The sequence below is a fragment of the Ambystoma mexicanum genome, chromosome 5p (assembly GCF_040938575.1).
Source record: "Ambystoma mexicanum isolate Mex_15411 chromosome 5p, UKY_AmexF1_1, whole genome shotgun sequence".
NCBI lineage: Eukaryota > Metazoa > Chordata > Amphibia > Caudata > Ambystomatidae > Ambystoma > Ambystoma mexicanum.
Genome location: NC_090930.1, coordinates 540803154 through 540824413, shown reverse-complemented (window position 1 = coordinate 540824413; position 21260 = coordinate 540803154). Strand labels below are relative to the sequence as shown.

Sequence of the window (21260 nt, the reverse complement as noted above, 5' to 3'; positions counted from 1 at the left end):
GGAAGCTGTGGGAATCATGAGGATCTGACCAGCGGTAACTGCAGCAGATGGGTTCATTTCCAGTGGAGGGAAAGCGGTGCAGAAGGGTACCATTGTTACCAGTTTGCAGAACTGTAGAGGGTGCTCCAGAACAGGGGCATGGATCAATTTGGGAAGACAGGCACCTGCGGGGGAGAGAGAGACCTACCACACACTCTAAGATTGGAGAAGTATTTGACTGTCATGGTCTTGGAATTAGAGGAGCATACGGCTGTATGAGGGTACTATTTAGGGAAGGAAAGTAGGAGATTGCGTGGTCTCAGGACTAAGAACAGTTTGTGATTGTTGCTGAGGGTCTTGAGTTCGATCCATGTAGCCAACTGGAGCCATAGGATAGATTTTATGTCTGCGATTACATGCTTTTTACCCTTTTCCATTGCCCTTTCAGAAAACGTATTGGGTAGACAGGATGCACCTCCACTTCGTCCATTTAAACACACATCCCTTATTGGAACAACTTATTGTGTCTGCTAAGGGGTGAACATCAGCGCAAGTGCCATGAATTGCATGTGTGCATGGAGTTTGGGTCTAGCAGAGGGTTTGACAGACACCAAGCCATCATTGTACCTTTCACAGATGGGAAATATTCATTTGCATCTCAGTCTTTCTACCACTCAAATGGGCAGTCCAGCACCAGAATGCTTGGGCAACTCTCTTCTGAACAATGAAGAATAGGTAAAAAATATACATTAATGCATCATAAACCCGAATATATAGGTGTAAATAAATACAGTTTAATACATTATCTAGCATTTAAATTGCAAGTGCAATACCATTAGATTGTTTCTGGACAATGTATAAACATTGGGGAACATATGGAAAATGTGATTGTGAGCAGATTTTGAATACAGCTACAAATCATGTAAATCTGGAAGTCAACCTTTCACCAAGTTTCAATTTTGGAGTACAAGGCTCGTCTGCAATGTCCTGTAGCTTTGGGATCCAAAGGTGGCTCCTGGTAGCTTTTGGTGTGAATCTAACCAGGCTCTTGTAGGCTGCAAACAAGATAAAAATTGCTCCCAGCTCCCCTCATTTTCGAACCCCATTGCCCTTCATAAAATCTACGAGAGGGCGAGTATACTTTGCGAGCCCTGTATAAGCGTCTGTGAATGTAAAAGGTTAGCTGCATGAATAGACACAAAAAGATACGATTAAAAAGTTCTGAAAACAAGTTTCACCAGCTCTCTCCCGCAGGTGCTAATATATAATGCAATCATAATTATAGAACAAAGCAAGCTCTGGAGGCCAACTACAGCACATTGTATTGCAGTAGATCCGTAGATGTACAAACTGGATGGAACATCACTACTTTATGGAAAAATCTAGTTCGCTTTGTGTATTCATTATATAAGAAAAAAGTAAGACTAAGCAGAGTGGATGTTTAGCAAGCAGAGCACTGGGCAAACTAGGTACAATATCGCAGTTTGCGTCCTTCTCACTTTGAACTCACCTGGTGTAAAGCAACAGGATAAGTTAGAATGTCAACGGGTATCGGATGAACACCAGTTGCAGATGTGTGCAAACAGCAGGTCACAGAACTAGGTTTTCCCCATCAAAAGCATTTGGCTGTGGGATCATATATGGTTTCAAAAGTGTTCAGTCATCAACGTGATGCATCTTCCACAACAAAATTAAATGTAGCTCACACAATGAGATTTAGATATATTAACCTAAATTGTTCTGCAAAGCATGGAAACAATGCAGTGTTATACAGTAGCAATACTGTAATTATGCATTATGTAACAACTTAATTGTTTAGGAATGGAATTGCAGGACAATCTTTAATGTTTACACATACTGGTCTTTGCCAGGCAGAATATTATTAGCTTAATAAAGGTATCATCCCGATTACTTCTGGTTTTCAATTATTTGAAAAAGAAAAATAATTCTCGCCTTGCACTCCCACACTTAAGAATTAATAGGTGGAGGACACGATTACTGCTGCACACTCTCCCCATTAACTCCTTTGAACTTGCAGTGAACAGAGAAAAGCGGGTGTAGAGAGCCCGCAGTGCAAGAGGAATGCAGGTTGAGCAGTGCTTTCATTGAACAGGGTAACTTAAATAGCTAGCTTTGCTACGCAAGTGTCCATTTAATTAGCAAACATACAAAATTGCATTGCAAATTGACCTGTGACACTGCTCATTTTATGCAGCGCATAGGCTTGAGTGCCCTTAATAGAAACATAATTGCTAACAAATTTCTGTTGCCGAAGATCAATCAGCTGGTGTCAGAAATGTCCAGGCAAAATATTTTCATTACTATACCTGAAGTCAGCATACCACCAAGTAAGACTGCACTCTGCGTTGTCAGAACTCGCAACCTTCATCACTCCTTTGGTGTAACTTTGCTTTGTGAGAATGCCATTTGGACTGGTTCCAGTGGCTACTGTCTTTCAGATAGTAACGCATAGGATTCTGTATGGGGCAGATGGGGTAAAGAGCTACCAGGATGACACTGGGGGGCAGCAATCATGAGGAACATGATTGCAGGCTGAAGGAAGGGTTGAGGAGGGGAAAGTAGGGCCCACATGACCCTAGAAAAGTGTAAATTCAGACAGAACAAGGTAGATTACTTAGGGTAGGGAGTGCGACCAAAACTAGATACAAAAGCTATAACGGACATACCCAATCTGAGCTAGCATCATTCCTGTGTGTAATAGCATGCTACTAGAAATTTGCAACAACAAAAAATGTTTGTCGAGCAAAACATTCCTGAGGGAACTTACCAGGAAAGGGGTACCTTTTGTGTGGTCATGCAAGTGTGATGAAGAATTTCAAAGAATGAAGGACAACGTTATAAGAGCGCTTGTGCTGAAGGGATTCAAGGAAGAGTAGCAAACAAGAGTCTACACAGATGCGCGAGAGTCTGGCTTAGTTAGGTGCTGTTTTGATGCAGATTTTGTCAAAGAGGAGCACACAGTAGCATTTGCATCCAGGTCACCGAAGGAAGCAGAAATCAAATATGCGTCATTCAGCAAGAGGCATTGGCTTGTGTGTGGTGTGAAGGCATGAAACAAGACACAGACAACAGATTCAAAGTTCAAAACAAAATGGTTTATTAAATCAAAGGTCAGGATGGTAGAAGGTCTAACTTGCCCGATGCTAAGATGGTATTTCACTACCTGAACAAAACGAAGGAAAGGGAGTTTAAGAGTTCAACTTAAAAGTCTGTCTGTCTCCAAAACCTATCCTTGCCCTGACAACTAAAGCTAAACAATGTTTAGGCATGTTAATAATCAAAGAAATGGTGATCAACACAAAGTTCTGAGCTTCTTCCAGCTCTTAGCTTCCTTTTCAGCGCTTCCTTTTCAGCGCTTCCTTTCAGCTTTCCTTCCCCAAGAACAAGAAAAGTTCCACAAAGGTTTCAAGATTACCTTTCCCAAGTTCAAAGCAATGAAGTGCCACACAATCCTCTGGGTTCCCTTCCCCAAGTTCAGACAACCGTTCAAAAGAAAATGGGTCTTGAGCTCCCCAAGTCTCAAGATTGCCTTCTCCAAGAATTTAATTTAACAACTAGTATTTATTTCAGTTTTTCAAAGTTCAACACAACTCTTGGTCAACCTGACCTACTAAATGGCATCACCAGTTCGCTTACAGTGCTTCTCCTTGGTTTATTTCACATTGGCCCTCATTACGAGTCCGGCAGAAACCGTGCCGGAAAAACCAGCAGGTAGCCGCCAGACCCATAATAAATTACCACCTCCTGGCTTGCCGGAATAACCAGGGCATCACAGCCCCAGCGGTCCGGTAAGTCGGGTGGCAGCAATTGTTAATCCCCATTCCCCATTAGTGTCCCATAGGACTCAGTGGGAATGGGGACCATGGAAGCACAGGCACAGTTAATAACTGCTTCCATGAACATCGCGGGCCGTGTGCCGTTCCGCCAGCCAGGGCAGACCTGGATGGTGGCACAGCTCGAGGCCGCAGACTTGTACTTTGCTGGTCTGGAAACAACAGTGGCGATAATCTTACTGCCACCATTGTTTCCAGACTGGCAAAGTTGTAATGAGGGCCAATGTCTTTGGCTTTCACAGTTTAGGGCTCACTGGTCTAGGCGCAGTCGTCAGCCCAAACGTTCCACCCATCAAAGGTGCAACCAGGATCCCTAGGGTTATCAGCCCACACATGGTCTTCTGTACCTGCCCCATGCGCAGATTTGCATTCACTTTGCTTCCCTTTGTCGGCCTCTTGGCTATATTTGCAGTTTTACACTCTCCTGGCTTCTCCTGGTTAGCCTCTTGGCTTTGCCATAACATGTCACACATCTCTTGCCAGTCTTTGGCCTTGCCGTACTGTATCCATTCATAAAGTTCACTTAAGTGTTGTCAGGTTCACTCCCCACCGTTCCACTCTTTCACACTCGTGCTCTTTTCTGTAGGCTGCTTTCACCTGGGCACTTACCTTTTGATTTCATCAGCTTCTTGCTTTGCCAATAAAGTTTTATTTCACTTCAGTGTTCAGAAGACTTAATTTCAAGGTTTCTTTCAGGTCGGTATTCAATATGCGTAATTCAATTTAGTTTCAAGGTTGTATTCGGTTCGGTATTCAATATGCATAATTCAACTTCATTTCAAGTTGGCATTCAGGTCGGTATATATATGCGGTCCGCTAAGAGCACCCTGGCTTTAGAGTGGCTTGCCCCTACACTCACAGGTCCTCAGCGTTCCTTTCCGGCGGCTCCAGCTACCTCCTTTCTGCTTCACATGTCGGTGGGTCAGCCTTTGCGAGCCCCGCTTCCATGCCAGGTGTTGCCTTGGGCATACTGGCAATTCCACTGCTTTTGCCCGGAAACGGGCGGAGTCCTCTCTTCCCTGCTCATGGGCAGCTTTGGCTGCTTGCTCTCCATCACAGAGGCTCCCACACCTGTGGTAGCTGAACGGCCCACTTGCCTTGCGCTACAAAGGTCCTCTGGGGTGTCGGCCGGCATCTTGGCTCTTCCTCGGGTCCCACCACGGCTGCCTCCTAACACAGGTCCCCTGCTGGTCTCTCCCACACAGGCCTCCCTGTTGCTCTCTGCTGCTCCACTGGTCTCCCTTTATACACCCGCAGCCGCTTGAAAGGCTGCAGGTGTGGACTCAATTAGCTGTGCCTGACCATAGTTAAAGGGACATGCCTGACCCTCATGGTACTCTGCAGGCATCTTCCACGTCCCAGTAACAAAGTGGTGAAATTAAGGTTTAGTGTTCATTACTCTTAGTTGCCTCTTTCTCGTCCCCAGTACTATCAAAGATTGAATGTGGGGAAATGAGGGTAACAGTTTTACAGTAGACCATAAAGGTTGGGGGAAGGTTAGGTCGGTCTTCAAAAGGGAAAGGGGGATACCATGTGGACACCCCACTCCCAATCCCAGAGGACCTTCCACGTAGGTGATACTCCCTCGGTGCTCCGTCCCCATGGTCAAGATCCAAAAGCGAAAGCCTTTCCCTGGCCACCTGAGAAGAGGATCCAGGGGTAGTAGGAGTGAAGATACCCTCTGGTTTCTCACAGTGGGCAATCAACAAGTTCAAGGCATACTTGTGGAGCAGACTGTTATGATAAGGACAGATCATAAGCTGCTGGTAGCCATGCTCAGCAAAAAAGGTAAGGATGGGGTTTAACACAGGATTGCTAAATAGATCACTAGAATACAAGGTTTACAATTTGAGCTACAGCATGTTTCAGGGAGGAAGAATGTAGTTGCAGATAGGGTGCTGAGAAATGCAGTTCGCATGGAGGAAGATATGGACGTATGGAGTACGGAGAGTTATGTACGAGACATTTTTGTGATTGATGGCAGCATTGATGGATTGGGGGGATACAGCATGTCAAGTGGACGAGTGGTATGCAGAGTTGAAGAGGGTTGAGCAAGGTTGGCAGTTGGGGAGCGAGTATAAGCAGCTGAAAGTCTAAACAAGTGAAGGAGTTGGGAACTCAGTATGGCCAAGTTTGCCCGAGGTCAAAGGCTAGTTGTACCAGAGGGCATGCATGACAAGAGTTGCAAGTATGGTCCATCAATGTCACATGGGCATATGAAGGACAAACACAGCGATTGGTGCAGATTTCTTGTGGCCAGGCAGGGGAGTTCATAGTAAGGCATGCATCTGATTATAGAATGCAGAGAGAGTGACAAGGCGTTGAGAGTAAAAACACTGCCAATGGTAGTGCATCCAGCCCTGAAATTGCCATGGGCTGAATTGGCTATGGCTCTGTTGGGACCACTCATTTTCAAGGGAGCCAATGATGTGCAGGTGCTTGTGGGAATAGATTTGCCAAAACAGCCTGAAGTCAGTGTAGTGAAGAATATAAATCCACAAATATAATCAATGCCTTAGAACAGATATTTTGGGAGGAGGGGTTACCTCGGAAAATCCTCACGGACAATGGTGTCAAGGAAGTTGGAGTATTTCTTTTTAACAGTTGCAGGGTTAAGCATATTACTACAGCACTTTACCATCCCAAAAGTAATGGGTATGCTGAAAGATTCAATAGGACGATAATGGATGGGGTGAGGAAGGCAATCAATGTAGGGAGTGATTGAATGCAGGCATTGAATGAGTATTTCAATATAGAATTACACCCAATGATTCCACGGGTGAATCCAGGTTTCAGTTGAGAGGTAGGAAGCCTAACACGCACGCGTCTCTAGGGTAATTGGGAAGGCCAAGGATGGCGAATATTGACTTGTAAAGAGCAAAGGAGGACAGAAGGTGGTGTGGGTATGGCATTGAAACAAAGCTATGATGTAACATATGGTTGTTGAGAGATAATATGGAGGGCCTAGGTCACGATTCTACTACCAAGGCAGGTGAGAAAGAGTGAATCAAAATGTTCTGTAAGGAAGGAGAACTTGGGAATGCAGTCAGGTTGCAAGTGGAGATGTTTGGAACAAAGAATGGTTTGCTGACCTTCAGCACGTTCTGGATGCTTCACCAAGACACGTGTTGCCAAGAGTGTGAATTAAATTCACAATCAGGGTGGCTGACATTTATAAACGTGCTCTGGTGTTTAGTTTGACCAAAAGGCGTAGGAATCTGGTGTTAGATGGCCCGATGTTAAACCTACAGGGTCAGGATGCACAACTGTTGGTATCTTGTCTGCCACCTCCCCACTTATTTAAATACAACATTAAAGTGGTGTTGTCTAGAAAATTGACCTCTACTGCCTAGAGGTTAGGCAAGCTTTTAGAATGCGCAATATCGCTTTGAATTTTAAACCATTTATCAGTTTCCTGGACCATACCATTGAGAAAGAACACTGTAGTACAGATCCTTTATCCCAGTAAGAGGCCAACGGAAGGGGGTTGTGGCCTGACGATACATTCACAAAATACATGGGTGGGTTCCCAACATGTGCACACATGATTTAAGAGTATGATTGTGACTTATTGCGCGTGTACTGTTTGGCCCCTTAGAGTTTACAAATGGAAACAAAGATAAAGATACTTTTTTTATCCCTTCTTTTTTGGGTGTTCACCAGTACATGTTGTTTAGAAGAATATGTATCTTTTTATTATGCATGTATGCTAAAAATAGCATGTAGTAGGCAATCACAATCAATTCGAGTGAACTCGCAAAACAATCAATAACATGCTACATACAAAAGGGACAATTCAAAGAGATTAGGTAAAGTGCAAAAAAAAGCAATTCAAGCAAGTACGGCAATTCAATACATAACATGTAACAAGGAGAACCTAATTTCTTAGCTTTTGCATTCAAACTGATTTTCTCAGATGCAGCGGTTAGAAAGATTACTTATTTTAACATTTCAAGAAATCATTCCTTCTGCAGGTCTACATCTAAACTGAATTAACAAGGGCCCTAGCAGGTGCCCTTTAAAACATGACAGTGGATGGGGGACTAAATGTCTTCTGGTGGGAAGTTTTTCGGCAACTTGCTATGACTTGGCTGTTGCCTTCTGGATTGGATTCAGGACCTTTTGGATTTCTGGGTGGAGCCCTGTAGAAAACAAATACATTTTATGTTTCTCTGGTTGGTATTTATTAACATAATGGCGAATGACATAAAAATGGGTTAGATCTGTGTATAGCAGGCCCTGTTGGAGAACTGCCGGCTCAAAGTTCAGAATGCTTCTTTACGCTTAATTATGCCGGGTCATCTGCATAAAGAAGCACCCATAAAATGTATCCTTAAGAAAGGGTGGGTTAACTATCCTATGAAGTCAAAAGTGTGAAAGGAATACATTGCATTGGGGCCTACTGACATCCCTGCTTTTTACCTTTATCGGTGGGGGGGAACAATGTACCATTCCCCGATCATTTACATTGGACAACTGCTGTGATGTCTGCATATCACAGTTGGATAAGATTTAATAAACCGTTAGAGACTGCAATAAAATGTAAATTACGCCACAAGACGTTTCTATCAATCAAATAAAATGCTTTCTCCAAATCTGAAAAAGCCACTAAGTTCTCCCTCCCTTAAGCTTAGAGTATTTCTCTATGCTGGTGCTCATGATGCAGCACTAATCCCTCCCCTGAAACCTACTTAGGATGGCTTCAGAATATTGTTGCTTTGAGCCCACTCCTCTACTCTGCGCAACAAACATTTGGAGAATATCTTATTGGCGATGTCCAGTGAGGAAATTGGCCTATAATCGTGGAGGGCTGGTGGTCCAAGCACTATTTGTTCATGAGATGGCAGAATGCCAGTCTCGACAACCGCATTAAGCAAACCACAATTTGGTGTAATTCAACAAAAGCTCCCATTGTTTCGCTAATTCTTTTTTTGTCTTTTAGCAATTAGATGCCCTTTTTGAAACTAAGTCTGGCAAGCCGTGTACACACCACTCATTAAATAATGGTTCAATATACTTTGAGATTCTACATCGAGCCACGGGGCATCCCTTTCTATAACTTGAACCTCCTGAACTGTGGACACCATTTGCCAATAGCTCTATCCGGGTTAGTTTCAACCAAAGACTAAACAAACTGGCCCTTTCCTTTGTGACCTCTGAACTGTTTACAGTTTTAAGAGAGTATCTTAATTTCTTGTGAATTGGTCATTCTTTCCAGTGCCTCCTTGTTGCGCTTAGGCCTTGCCAACTAGCCCCTCTTGCTGTCAGACATCTTCATAGTGCCTACCCATGGCCATAGGAAGTTTAACTCAAGAGGATAGTGATCACTCTCTGCTCAATCAGTAATTGAACATTTCATAAGATTCGTGAAGAAAAGAAAACTGTCCATAATACAGTAATCGATGATTGAAAAACACTATTACCGGTGTTGTATGCTCAGGAATGCACAATTTGCCACTAATGATCCTGGAAAATCCCTGGGCATAATCCCAAAAAACATCTGAAAAATCAGTGCTCCACTTGTGACCAATTTTACTGTCCAAGCATTTGCGCTAAATTAGTTAAAAATATTTTGCGTGAGAACCTGATGTTTATTTAGTTCTATTATATTTTTGAAGAACTTGACTGGTCCCATCTGTCTAAAAATGTCCTACTGATCACTAACCTCATGTGATATTAAGTAGTTGTTTACAGGAAATGTTGAGTAATTTAAGGCCTTGCAAATTTCCTTTACTAGACTTGCATGTGGTATAGATAACTTAAGTACTGCAAATTACAATGTTCTATTAGCAGTCTTAAAGTTTTACATTTTCTATTTGTGTCGCAAAAAATGTTCCACCAATCGAGTGTCCATTTGTTCCGTCGAAGAATGGATGGTGCTCACCATTTCATTTGATATGCACATTTTGCTCATTGCGCACAAAAGGTTGGGGACCCCTGGTAATGGGTAGATTAACCTCTAGATGCTACTTTGGCTGTGGTGTGAACCATTGTTGGATACTTTTGTCTACGACTAAGGTGGGTTTTATTGCAGGTATTCCAAATTCAAATACTTAGTGGGTGGGGCAGTCCGATTATTTGGAGGCTGGCAGTGGTGCCTTCTTGTGGCTGCGTGCATCTGTCGGACGAGACATAGAAAAGGAAATTGGTCAGACTATGGGTGTGCGCACTCACTAAGCTATTGGCAGTGGGTTGTCATTATGCTTCTAAGAAGCCCTGTCGCCTTATGGGGATTGACTTACCCGCGAGAGTCGGTGTCGCATGCAAATAGGCGTGCGATCATGCTGCATGCTTCGAACAGATATTTAGCTGAAGCTCTGAAGAGGAGAAGAATGCTCGCAATGCAGCAAACTTTCCTAAATTAATGCCGTTTGGGTAACATAGCGACAAGCTGGGGGCTAGTGTTGCCCTAACCAATGTCATTGGGCCCTCAGGCAGGATCATGCGACTATGTTACGTGTTCGAGTCTACTGCATGCTGGCTACGCAGTTTTGCTAGGCTACCATGTTGGGCCGCGATAATGACTATTGCATGTGTCAAGAGAGCGCTCGCCTAGCAATATGGCGACACTAAGGAAAACATGTCGAGCTATCACAGAAGTGGTGTGGTACGTTTATTGGGAGTATTCCAAACAGATCAGTGTGCGCTTTTGTCATTACTATGGTTATGAACTGGTGTACAGCAGGTGCCTGGTTCATTAGTAATAAATACTGGATCAAATGCCCACCCCCCCACCCCCGACTCTGTACAGGACACGTGCGGGCAAGCCTCATGAAGCTGCGCATACTAAAACTAATGTCTGTATGGCAATGGGGGGGCTGCTGGTCTAAGATGTAATTTCTATCGCTGAAGAGGATCGGGTGCAAGCATGGTGCTATGGGTGCTTGTGGTTTCAATCGGAAATAATTCGTATACCCTTCTACTTCCATGCAAATCGAGATAGAAGACACTGTGGACTATCGACTGGAGAATTCCTTTGGTGCAGTTTGAGAATCGCAGGTGCGTCACAAATATCTGCGCTATCAGCAAGATAGGTAGGTAGTTGGATTCAGTGAGTATGGGTCCTCTATCCGATTATCTGTCAATATGGCGAAACAAAGCCAGCCAAGAGCAGTGCTGCTACATGTGAAAGACTAATGATGGTACACAGAGAAAACTGACCATTTGAGGAATCAGTCTGCGACAAAGGTGGATTTACAGAACTTGTTCAGGGCAATTAAAAAAAGGTAATGAAAGCAGGCTGACAAAACAGCCACACAAGATGACAACTTTGAATAAGCGTGAGAAACGTATTGGGGAGATCGAAACTACAACTCGTGAGCAAGCATATTCCTTCCATAGCCTTCTATGGGACACCCTTTCTTTTGCTCCGTTTTATTTGCTGAACTGACTTTTTTGGACGCAAGAAAATCACTGCTTTACATCCATTGTGCTCATTTTTCAGGGGAAACAGGTTAGTCCCTTATACTACAAGTACTGGGACACGGTCTCCCTTTGTGGATTTCTTGTATTTTTAAAACTGCACACATCACCTTTTTCATTCCAAAACCTGCTCTTTGCCACCCTGCATCAGATTTTCCAAAACTAAAACACACCAAGAAACCTGGGACCGTATTACCCATTTTCCCAAAAGATAATCTACTGATTCAACAATGGCTACAAAACTATGACTTTCAAACAGATGACATCAATAGACGGACCAATGATACCCTGGAATATATATAAGAGGAAATTGATTCCACATATGTAATAAACAGTTTAACACGTACATGTTAAACCAAGGCAGGCCAGTGAGTAGACTATAGATCAATGATATGAAGTCAGAATTGTGGATCCCTTTACCCTTTCATGTGTGCTTTTTATTATGCCTCCATTTCCTCTTTGCACCTTTCATTTATTGACGAACGGGCGAGACGTAGCCAGCCAAATCAGTTTTCAGTGCACGCCCACATACTGCACTCAACCCTTATATGCAACTCATGGATGTTTTGTGCATTATAGTAAATCTTAAATCAGTTACAACTGTATCAGTCTGGATTGTGTCTGATCTTTCCTCTTGTTCAATTTCATTGCATTTCCTCAGACGACTGGGATGCCGGTGCTTTCACTGCATCACACGACACATTGCAGGATTCACAGGTATACCACTCACGGTAACGTTATGCACATTGCACTCGACTCAAACGCCCATCACATTGTGCATTACTATTCACTTTTTTCACAGAACCAATTTAGCAGGAGGCAGATCACATAGCAGTCTTGGTACTGTGTCGACACCCAATACAGAGTATTGCCCAATCACATTAGCTCATGTCATAATTGTCTTTCTCTTGGCCCATTCCTTTTCTTCACCAAGGGAGGAGACGGGACGTCAAGTGCTTTCATTGCCCCCTCAGGCACCTCCCATAGAGCCCAGGTCACTTTGTGCATTAGGAAGGTACATGTTTTGGGTTACATTTGAGAGCAAGAATGTCCAGGACGAGTCGAATATATTGCCACATCCCATGTGCACGTGTCCCAATTGTGCCTTTCACACATGGCCCGTTTCATTCTTTGTACGCAAGTAAAGAATTGTTTGGCCAGTGTTTTTTTGTTACCCTTACACTCGACGCATGTATGCCAGTCACGGTTGCATTGTCCATATGTGTCCGTTTGTTTTAGTGGGCTACAATTCAGAATAGCATGCCAACAATATTTGTCACGGTAGTGTATATTTGTAGTTGGAAGTATGAACCACCCGACCCTCACCCAATCACATTTGCTCAGTATCATAACTGCTTTTTCCTCTTGGCCCGCAATATTTACTGGACACCTAATCGGACCCCACTTTCACAACAGATTTTTCATGAAGTCTAGGTAAGCCACTCATGGTGGCTTTGTGCATTAGGTATGTCCACACCTGGTGTTAAAATTGAGAGCACGCATGTCCCAAAGGAATGTACTGTCCAATCCCGTTTTCTTGTTTTACGAGCTCACCTTTGCCACATACCTCACCTCAAATCTTTTCTGCAGTAGGTGAACCAGTGTTTTCACAGGACCATCAGACAACGGACCATCAGACAACGCTGGGCGTGCAGGTAGGCCACTCATGGTTGCATTTGCGAAAATGTTCACTTTGAGAACACTTGAAATGTTGTATATATTTTGAATTTGTAATACTAAATCTCGAAAATTAGGAATCTACAGTTAAACACCATGGACCTTTAGAGTTTATTCCGCACAGAAAAAGACCAAAAAAACCCAACAAAAAACCCAAATCTTGTACTCAATATTTGTCCAATTTTTAATTGTTCTTCTTTTGTACGGTCATAGTCTGAGATTGCCAGTGTCAGAAGTTCAGTCCAGACCAAGTACACCCAAAAAAGAAAGGGTGCGTACAAAAAGTAACTGCACTAGAAATTTTTGTAATCCTTACAGAAATCGTTCTGAAATCCACATGCTCAAAATATCTGCTCATTTAGCATGTTTTGCAAACTATAATTACTATGTTTAAAAACAATTGGTTTTCAGTATGAGAGATCAGCAATACTCAGGGTTTGCAGAAATCTACTTGGCCACTCACATTGGCGACGAGAATTTGTTGAAGTGCAGGTGCCATTTGCATGGTACCCTACCTTGCTGGCGAGTATGGTGATGTTTGAATCTTTGACATTTACTGTAAACAAACTTTGTTTGCAATAAATGGCAAATAAACTGTGCATATCTGGCCTCTGGGTGGCAGCATTGCACCAAATAATTGACCGGCTCCATATTACAGAGCAGGACATTTCGGCGCGGGACGATTTGGTGCTGCCGGTTCGGCGCGGCAGCCCGCGCCGAACTGGCTGCACAGAAATGTCGAACTGAATTTGAAGTCAAGTGCAATATTGGACCAAAGATCTGGGAAAGTAAAACGGGGGAATGTAGGTTAAGAGAGCAGGGAAAGGGGAAACGGGTTAACCTATGTGATAGTAGCAGATATGTTGGAAAGAAATACCCAAATGCAACCATAATTTACGCAAGTATAATGCCAATGAAACAGTCTGGTGAAACATTGCCTTTGGGGCTGGTGGAAGGTGTTGCTGCCTCTGCACAGAGCACCGCGCTTATAGAGCCTATGCAAGGATCGCATGTGCACAGAGCACCGCGCCTATAGACCCTATGCAAGGATTGCATGTGCACAGAGCACCGCGCCTATAGACCCTATGCAAGGATGTATAGTTTTAATGTCTCACCACTCGAGTGTATTCCAGCACACATCACTTTCCACAAGGGGTGCGCCGCCCCGTATGCATGGGCTTTGCCCCAAGTTCTGCAGACACCCCCTGCGGACGCCAAAGTCACGCATGTGCTTCACCCTGGCCTGACCACAGCCCTTTCAGTGCTGAGATCAGGCTGTGTGCTAGCTGGAGCTCGTCCTGGCCTGGCCAAAGTGCTTTCAGCCCTGAGATGAGGCTTCTGTGTGCTAGCTTCCCCCAACTCAGCCATCAGTACTGGCGCGCCAAAACATCCCAGCACCAAAACATCCCGTCGCTGAACTGGCCACGGCGAATCGGCCCACGCCAAACCGGCGGCGCCGAAACGGGGTGTACCGATTACAGAAAGCAGTGGTAAATATTTTGTCACCCGTCACCATGGGGTGACTGCATTTCACTCAGGTTGAGTAAGTGAACCAAGGAGCTCGCCTGCAGGTCTAGTAGGATTTTTAGAATATGCAAGACCTGACTGGGGATGTAGATTCTAAGACACATTTGTTGAAAACAAGCAGAAACGCATGGGAGATGAGAAACAATCCTTTTCAAAATGCAGGTGTTGAAACACTCACCTCATGTCGGAAGACAAATCCCACAATGGCCGCTATAAGCTCAATTAGAAAGACAACAGACAGGAACATGGCATACTAATGAAAAGAAAAAACAAAACCATTTTACAAAGAATTACAGGCTCCGAAACATTTTTTAAAAAGCAAACATGTGCACCGGAGCATCCATGCCATTAGGTTTGATCATTCTAATCCCAGCAACATAAGTCAGTAATGCCATGTGGATTTGAACTTTGGCCAAGATAATGCATTCATGCAAAAATGTGAATCCACAAGAAGGCTTTTCCGTCATGCTGAGTGTGCCCAAGCAGTGTCCAAAACGACATTAATTACAACCAAATTGACACTCTTGCCATGATGTCACACCGGCATAGGCTCATAATGTCCAGAAGCCTTTAATATGATGGCAAAGCTAGAAGTGTGATGGAAACAGAAGACCATGTTGAATATATTTCGGACGAAGTTGGTCCTTCATCAGGGAATGAGTCATCAAAACAACCCAGATGAACTGTAAGTGAGTCAACACATTACATATCTGCACTTGAAAACATTCAAATTGTGAGCAAGATAAAAAAAAAGTTAGCGGTTTGCTTTAAAAGACTCCAGCTAGTAAAAAAACGAGTCTTATGGACAATAATGGAGCATATATTGGTGTGACCTTGGGTCAAGAGTGCCAATTTTGTTGCAATGAATGTAGTGTTGGGCACTACTTTGGTGTACCAAGGAGAGTCCTCTTTGGCTTTCTTGCGACTAAGTGTTGCCACATGGTGCAATGTGGTTACTGGAGTACACCTAATGCACATTTCAATTTTCATGAATATATTTTTGAGATTTACATTAGACCATTTTGAGCAGCGCCAACGCCATTTTTCCAGTGCATGCAAAAATAGATCCATAAATCGAGTGCCTACCAAAAGTTCTACCCATGACAAGAGTTCCCCAATTGAGAAATTAAAAATAAAAATCTTGGGCCAACAGGGGGCGTGCGGGTGAACTCAGCCTAAACATACTCCCCCCGGACACTGCATGCAGAAAAGTGGATTGAGCCCATGCTTTGATCCCCCTGCCATCCAGACGGTGCCACCAGAGACAAGGAAGTCCACGATACCTTGGGCCACCCTCCGATCTAAAAACAGAGAAATGAGCACTGGGTGGCTGAGATAGCCGTGCTGCGGGAGCCAGCGGGAAAGCGAAAGTAATCCTGCTGGCGATGAGTACCGCAATGACGAGTATGCCGTGGCGTGCCCAGAGGTGAGGAGGCCGTTGTGAAACAGGCCCTGGCTCCTGGTGGTGTTGACTCACACCCCCACCCCCCTCGCCCCTTTTTCCACCGCAGAAACGCTAGGAGGACGAGAGGAACCGGGGAAAGCGCACGCTCAGGGCGTGCAGGGAGTCCGGTGGGGGCTGGAAATGGTGGAAAATGTTTGACCGCAGAGGTCCCAGGCAAGGGGTTCACAAAGCACTGGGGAGCCGATAGTGGAGCAGTTCGCCCCCCACCTGAAACGGAGTGCGCCCCGCCCTACAGCCAACCACAAGGGACAGTGACTGGGTGCGGCCCGAGGTAGGAGCATGGGGAGTGTGCCCGCCTAGGAGAGGAGCTCCCCCCCTTGCAGCAGAGAACTTAGAAGGGGAGAGGTGTTGGGAGAAGAACACCGACCACCCCTAGAAGGAGCAGGGAGCACGAAGGGGCATACGTCGAGACCAGTGGAGACTCGGGACAGACTAGGCCCAGTGTGCGGGGGGGTGGGGTGAGGGTCTTGCGAGTGCTGGGAAGCTGATGGCGAGTGCTGGGAAGCCAATGGAGGAGGTGCAATCACCCTGAAGAAGGGGAGTGGAGTGTGCCTGCCCCACGGTACCCCCACCATTAAGAGCCTTGGGTGCTGAACACCAAACAACCGCAAAAGGCAGTGACTAGGTGGGGGTCCCCGGAGTTGTACCCGGGGCGTCTGCCCCCCCCTAGGAAGAAGTCCGGAGGAGGAGAGTGCAGTGGCGGACCTCAGTGGAAGGTGGTGAAACCAGATGAAGGTCCCGACGTGCCAAGAGGATAACAGGCCGCCCTGGGGCGGGGGTCTCTGCAGGAACCACAGGTGCGAGGAGGCCCAATGCCACGGCCCACACCCATGCAGGAAGGCTAGGCCCGGAGGAGATGTGGAGGCACACAGAACAACCCCAAGGGAGCAGTGTGAAGGGGGCCCGGGGCACAGAGGCGAGCCACATTTACACCGTAGGTCACCAGTGAGTCCGGTAGGGGTGAATCAAGAAAAGAGGACCCCACCCGCCCATGGACCGGAGGGCGAAGTTGGGACAACTTGAATTCCAGAGGCCAGAGTCGTACAGTAACACTGCAGACTCCACCATGTAGGAGGCGGGGGGTGACACCATGTCCACAAAGAGAGACATTGCCTCCCTCTTTGAAGAGATCAGGGGGATGAGGGCTGACAATGGAGGAAATGTGGATAGAATAAATGTCAGAATTAACAGAATTTGACGAGCGACTCCAAGCAGACGAGAACAACCAGACCTCCCTTGAGACAATGGAGACTCAAATAGATATGAGGCTGGTGGAGCTGGAGAGAAGGGAGGGGGAGGTGGCCCTGAAAATGATGACTTTGAAAACCGTGAGGGAGAGAGAATCGGAAAGGGACCCAAGGAGGACCCATCCACGAGGCGGTGAAGGTCTTGTTTGGAGACGAAAATATCAATAAAAATTGATAGGGTGTACAGAGCATGGGCGGCGGGGGAAGGGTCCACGATCAGTTCTTGCGTGCTTCCACAACTACCCAGACAGGCAAAATATCCTGGAAAAGGCGAAGGGGCAGGGCTCAGTTGCCCATGGTAATGTGAAAATTGCGATCTACCAGGATCGGTCTTCGCTTATGCTGACAAAGAGGCACCTATTTACCCCCCTCACGAAATGGCTTAACGAGAAGGGAGTGCGATACAGATGGGGCTGCCCCTTCTCTATATCCTTTGAAATGGACTGCTATAATTACAAACTGGTGATGGGGGGGGGGGCGAGAACACCAATAGTGGAAGGGGAGGAGAAAAGATGCATGAAGGGGCCGAACAGGTGCAAAATTTCAGGGTCGAGGAAATTCATGAAACTCAATACCACTCCGGCTGGACCGTCTTTTGAGGAAAATGGCTTGTTGCTTGGATAAGGGAGTCGGTGCGACCAACGTTTGGGGGGGGGGGGAGCATATGTTTTTTTTTCCATGTTGAGAAATATGGTGATGGAAGGGAACTCAAGAAAAGAGCTTAGTTAAGCTAGTCCAGGGTCTAGGAGGACCCGCTGGTGATTTGATCCCACCTGAGGTATGAATCTGGGCAGGGTTGGATGCCGTGGGAGGGTGGGAAAGGGGAGTGAAGGGGTTGTTTTTTGTAACATTCAGGGTGTGTCATTTCATGAAGGTGTGTACGCAGCATGGGCCCAGGAAACGGGCTCATCGATGGACAGTTTCAGGGGAGGATGAAGTTACGTGATCCTCCGGCAACAGGGCAATGTCGGGTCCGGGTGAAATTATCATTGGCTCCCTCAAACGTACAGGGCCTCAACTCGCTGAGTAAGCGATCAATGGTACTACGGGGATTTAAGAGGGCACGACTTGAGAGCCCAGACTACGATCCAGAGAGGGGAGTGGGGGGTGGGAGGGAGTGATCATGGCGTCTGATGTGAAAGAAAAGGCGAGGCGTTGTGGTCCTGAGCTCGTCTCAGCTGGGCTTTCAGGTGGAATTGGTATTAGCCGAGCCGAATGGGAGGTGTTTGTCAAAGGACAGATGTATGGTTCCAGGCTCTTGCTGGGTTCCGTGTACGCTCCAAACGTGGGCAGTGTGACTTTTGGGAGGGGTCAGGGACAAATTGGGTTTGCGGAATGGTAATTGGTGGTTGGGGGAGATTTTAACATGGTGCTAGACCCAATAAGGGACTGCAAGAGAACGGAAGAGCGACCGGCAGCAAGGGCAAATGTGAGAGACTCGGAATGCTTTAAGCAGGTAAATGAGGTTTTTGGCATGTGTGACTCACTCACGCCCCCGATGAAAGGTGATAGGCCATACACCTTTTTCTCGGCAGTACACAACTCCTCCTCGCTCATAGACCTGGTCCTGGTAGACTCAACCCTGAAAGCACAAGTTCTGGACTGCTGGGTCGCCCCAATCCCATGGTCTGACCATGATCTGGTCAGTCTCAGTGAAGATTGGGAGGACAGCAGGCCCTGAGGGGGGGGGGGGGGGGGGTGGGGGGGGGGAGATGGAGGTGCAATGACTTCCTGTTAAAGGATAAGGAAGTGCAGCAGGAACTACTACTGGGAATCAAGGAGTACTTCCTCTTCAATGATACCTGAGAGGTGGGGATCCAATCTGTCTGGTAGGGCTTTAAGGCAACCATCTGGGGGTCCTGAAAAGGATAGGCTCCAAGAAGGAAAAAAATAAATAGGGGGGAGAACTTGCTCAGCCAGGGGGGCACCCAGGGAAAGTATACATCTCCGACGGAAGCGAAGGAGCTCCGGCGGTATAAAACACAATTGAAGGCCGTTCTGTCTCAGGACACAGAAAAAGTACTCCTATTCTGAAAGAGAAATATAAGAAAGGGAACAGGGTGGATAAGATTCTGCATGGAGGCTGAGGGAGGAGAGGAAGCGGAGAACAGTGGAGCTATAAAGACTGAGGAGGGTCCACCTAGGGCTCCTTCTCCGCAGAGCGTACCTCTGATTTGTAAACCTCCCCAGAAGGTCTTTAAGGCTGGCAACCTTCATCTTGCCACTCTGAGCCAAACACTCCTCTGACATCTGCCACCTCCTTGAAGAACTTGACCTCAATATCCTTGTTCTTACCGAGACATGGTTCACGGCCAGCTCCGTCATGAGCTTTGACACTCTCCTCCAGGATGGCTACAAGATCCTCTCCGCACCCAGATCCTCCCGGTCCGGTGGGGGTGTAGCCCTGATCTTTCCCGAGTGAATTCCTGCCTCTATCATTCCCACTCAGATTTACTCCTCTTTTGAATGCCTTGTCTGCAGGCTCTCTCGCCCTCTCCTAGCCATTCTCTTATCGTGGCTATCTACCAGCCCTCCTGGCCAAATTACCTTATATCTCTCCGAGTGGGCGGACCTCTCCTCCCTCCTGCCCTCAACCACTCAACTCCTCCTCCTTGATGACCTCTAGCCATCTAGACTCTCCTTGTTCCTCCTCTGTACTCTTCCGTGACCTCTGCAACTTCCCTCTTCCTTTCTATCCTCCCCTCTGGCCAGACCCACTCTGCAGGGCACACATTTGATGTCTTGATCTCTTCTGACCTCCCACTCTCCATCCCTCGAACCACTCCTCTCTCCTGGAGTGATCACTCCCTCCTCTCATCTCTCACTCTCTTCCCCCCCAGGCCAAGCCTACCCCAACACTGCCACCTACCTTCCCCGACATCCGGCACATGAAGTGTGCGTTATATGAGGCTTTCGGCCCCCTCCCCTCCCTCCTCCTCCACCTCTGGCTGACTCGCATCCTGACACAGCCCTGTCTTTGCTCTACTCTTCCATTTCTGATACTCTTTTTTATAACTCTGTTTATTGAATTTAAACAACACAACGTAGATATTAAACAGACATTCATCAGAAAAAGAAAAAACAAGGCAATATCGACAGCGGTAAGGGCACTGCAGGGCCAAGGGGCCGTGAGACGGTTGCGAGACAAAAATGCTGGCAACACAGGTTGCGACTCACGTCCTCGAGTCAGGGGAGGGGTAAGGAGGGGGAGGGGGGATTTCAGTGAGCATCGAGCCATTTACCCCATATCTTTTCAAATTTACGGGGACAACGCTGCGCGTTATAGATCTGGCGCTCTGAAGCTGCGCATCTGTCCAGTTCATTGCTCCAGCGGTTCGGGCACAGTGGGTCTGCAGAGCCCCAGTTGGCCGCGATGAGTCTTTTGCCCGCCCCCAGTGCAACCGCCAACATTTTTTTTGGATAATTTTGTCAAGTCCACTTCTCCCCAGAAGTGTCATTTTAGGATCCTTAGGAATTGGCGTCGCCAGGACAGTGGAGATCATGTTGATACAGTCCCCCACTTGACAGTCCCAGATCATATGGTAGAAGGTGGGCGGCTCAGTTTTGCATCTAATGCATGTCCCATCCTCGGATCCCCCCCCCCCCCCAATATGGCCATGTCAGTGCACGAATAATAAGAGCGATGGAGGATTCTCAGTTGTATTAGTCTGAGCTTGGTTTCTATCCCAATTTGTCTAGGGGACATTAATGCATCTATCCAGTCTTCAGGTTCCAGTCACCTAAGTCCCTTTCCCATCTTTCTTTGAGCCTATCGAGTTGTGTGGCCCCGAAGGAGTTGAGGGCCTGATAGAGGGTAGAGGTGACCTTGGAGGGAGGACATTGGTCTCGATGGGAGAGCAGGGGGGTATAATTGTGTCAGGGAACTGGGTGCGGATGGCATGTGCCAGCTGCGAATGCCGAGACTGGTCCATAGGTGCCAAGCCAAATTGCTCTTTCATGGTAAGTTTAGGAGGTGACCCCCCTGGATCACATGTGCTAGTGTATTTATCCCTTTTGCTCACCAGTGTTCAAAAGAGCCAATTTTCACTATTTCCAGGAGGTGCGCATTCTGCCCTATGGGTTGGCATA

The 21260-nt window shown here is 46.4% G+C and overlaps 1 protein-coding gene across 1 annotated transcript in view; it reads right to left on the bottom strand.

Annotated features, from left to right (window-relative positions):
- Positions 1–21260, bottom strand: part of TSPAN6 (tetraspanin 6) — a 543340-nt gene that overhangs the window by 422432 nt on the left and 99648 nt on the right. The window contains exon 3 of the mRNA XM_069612959.1: positions 14638–14712. Within this exon, the coding sequence (XP_069469060.1) occupies positions 14638–14712 (75 nt within the window). The remainder of the gene's footprint in view (positions 1–14637; positions 14713–21260) is intronic.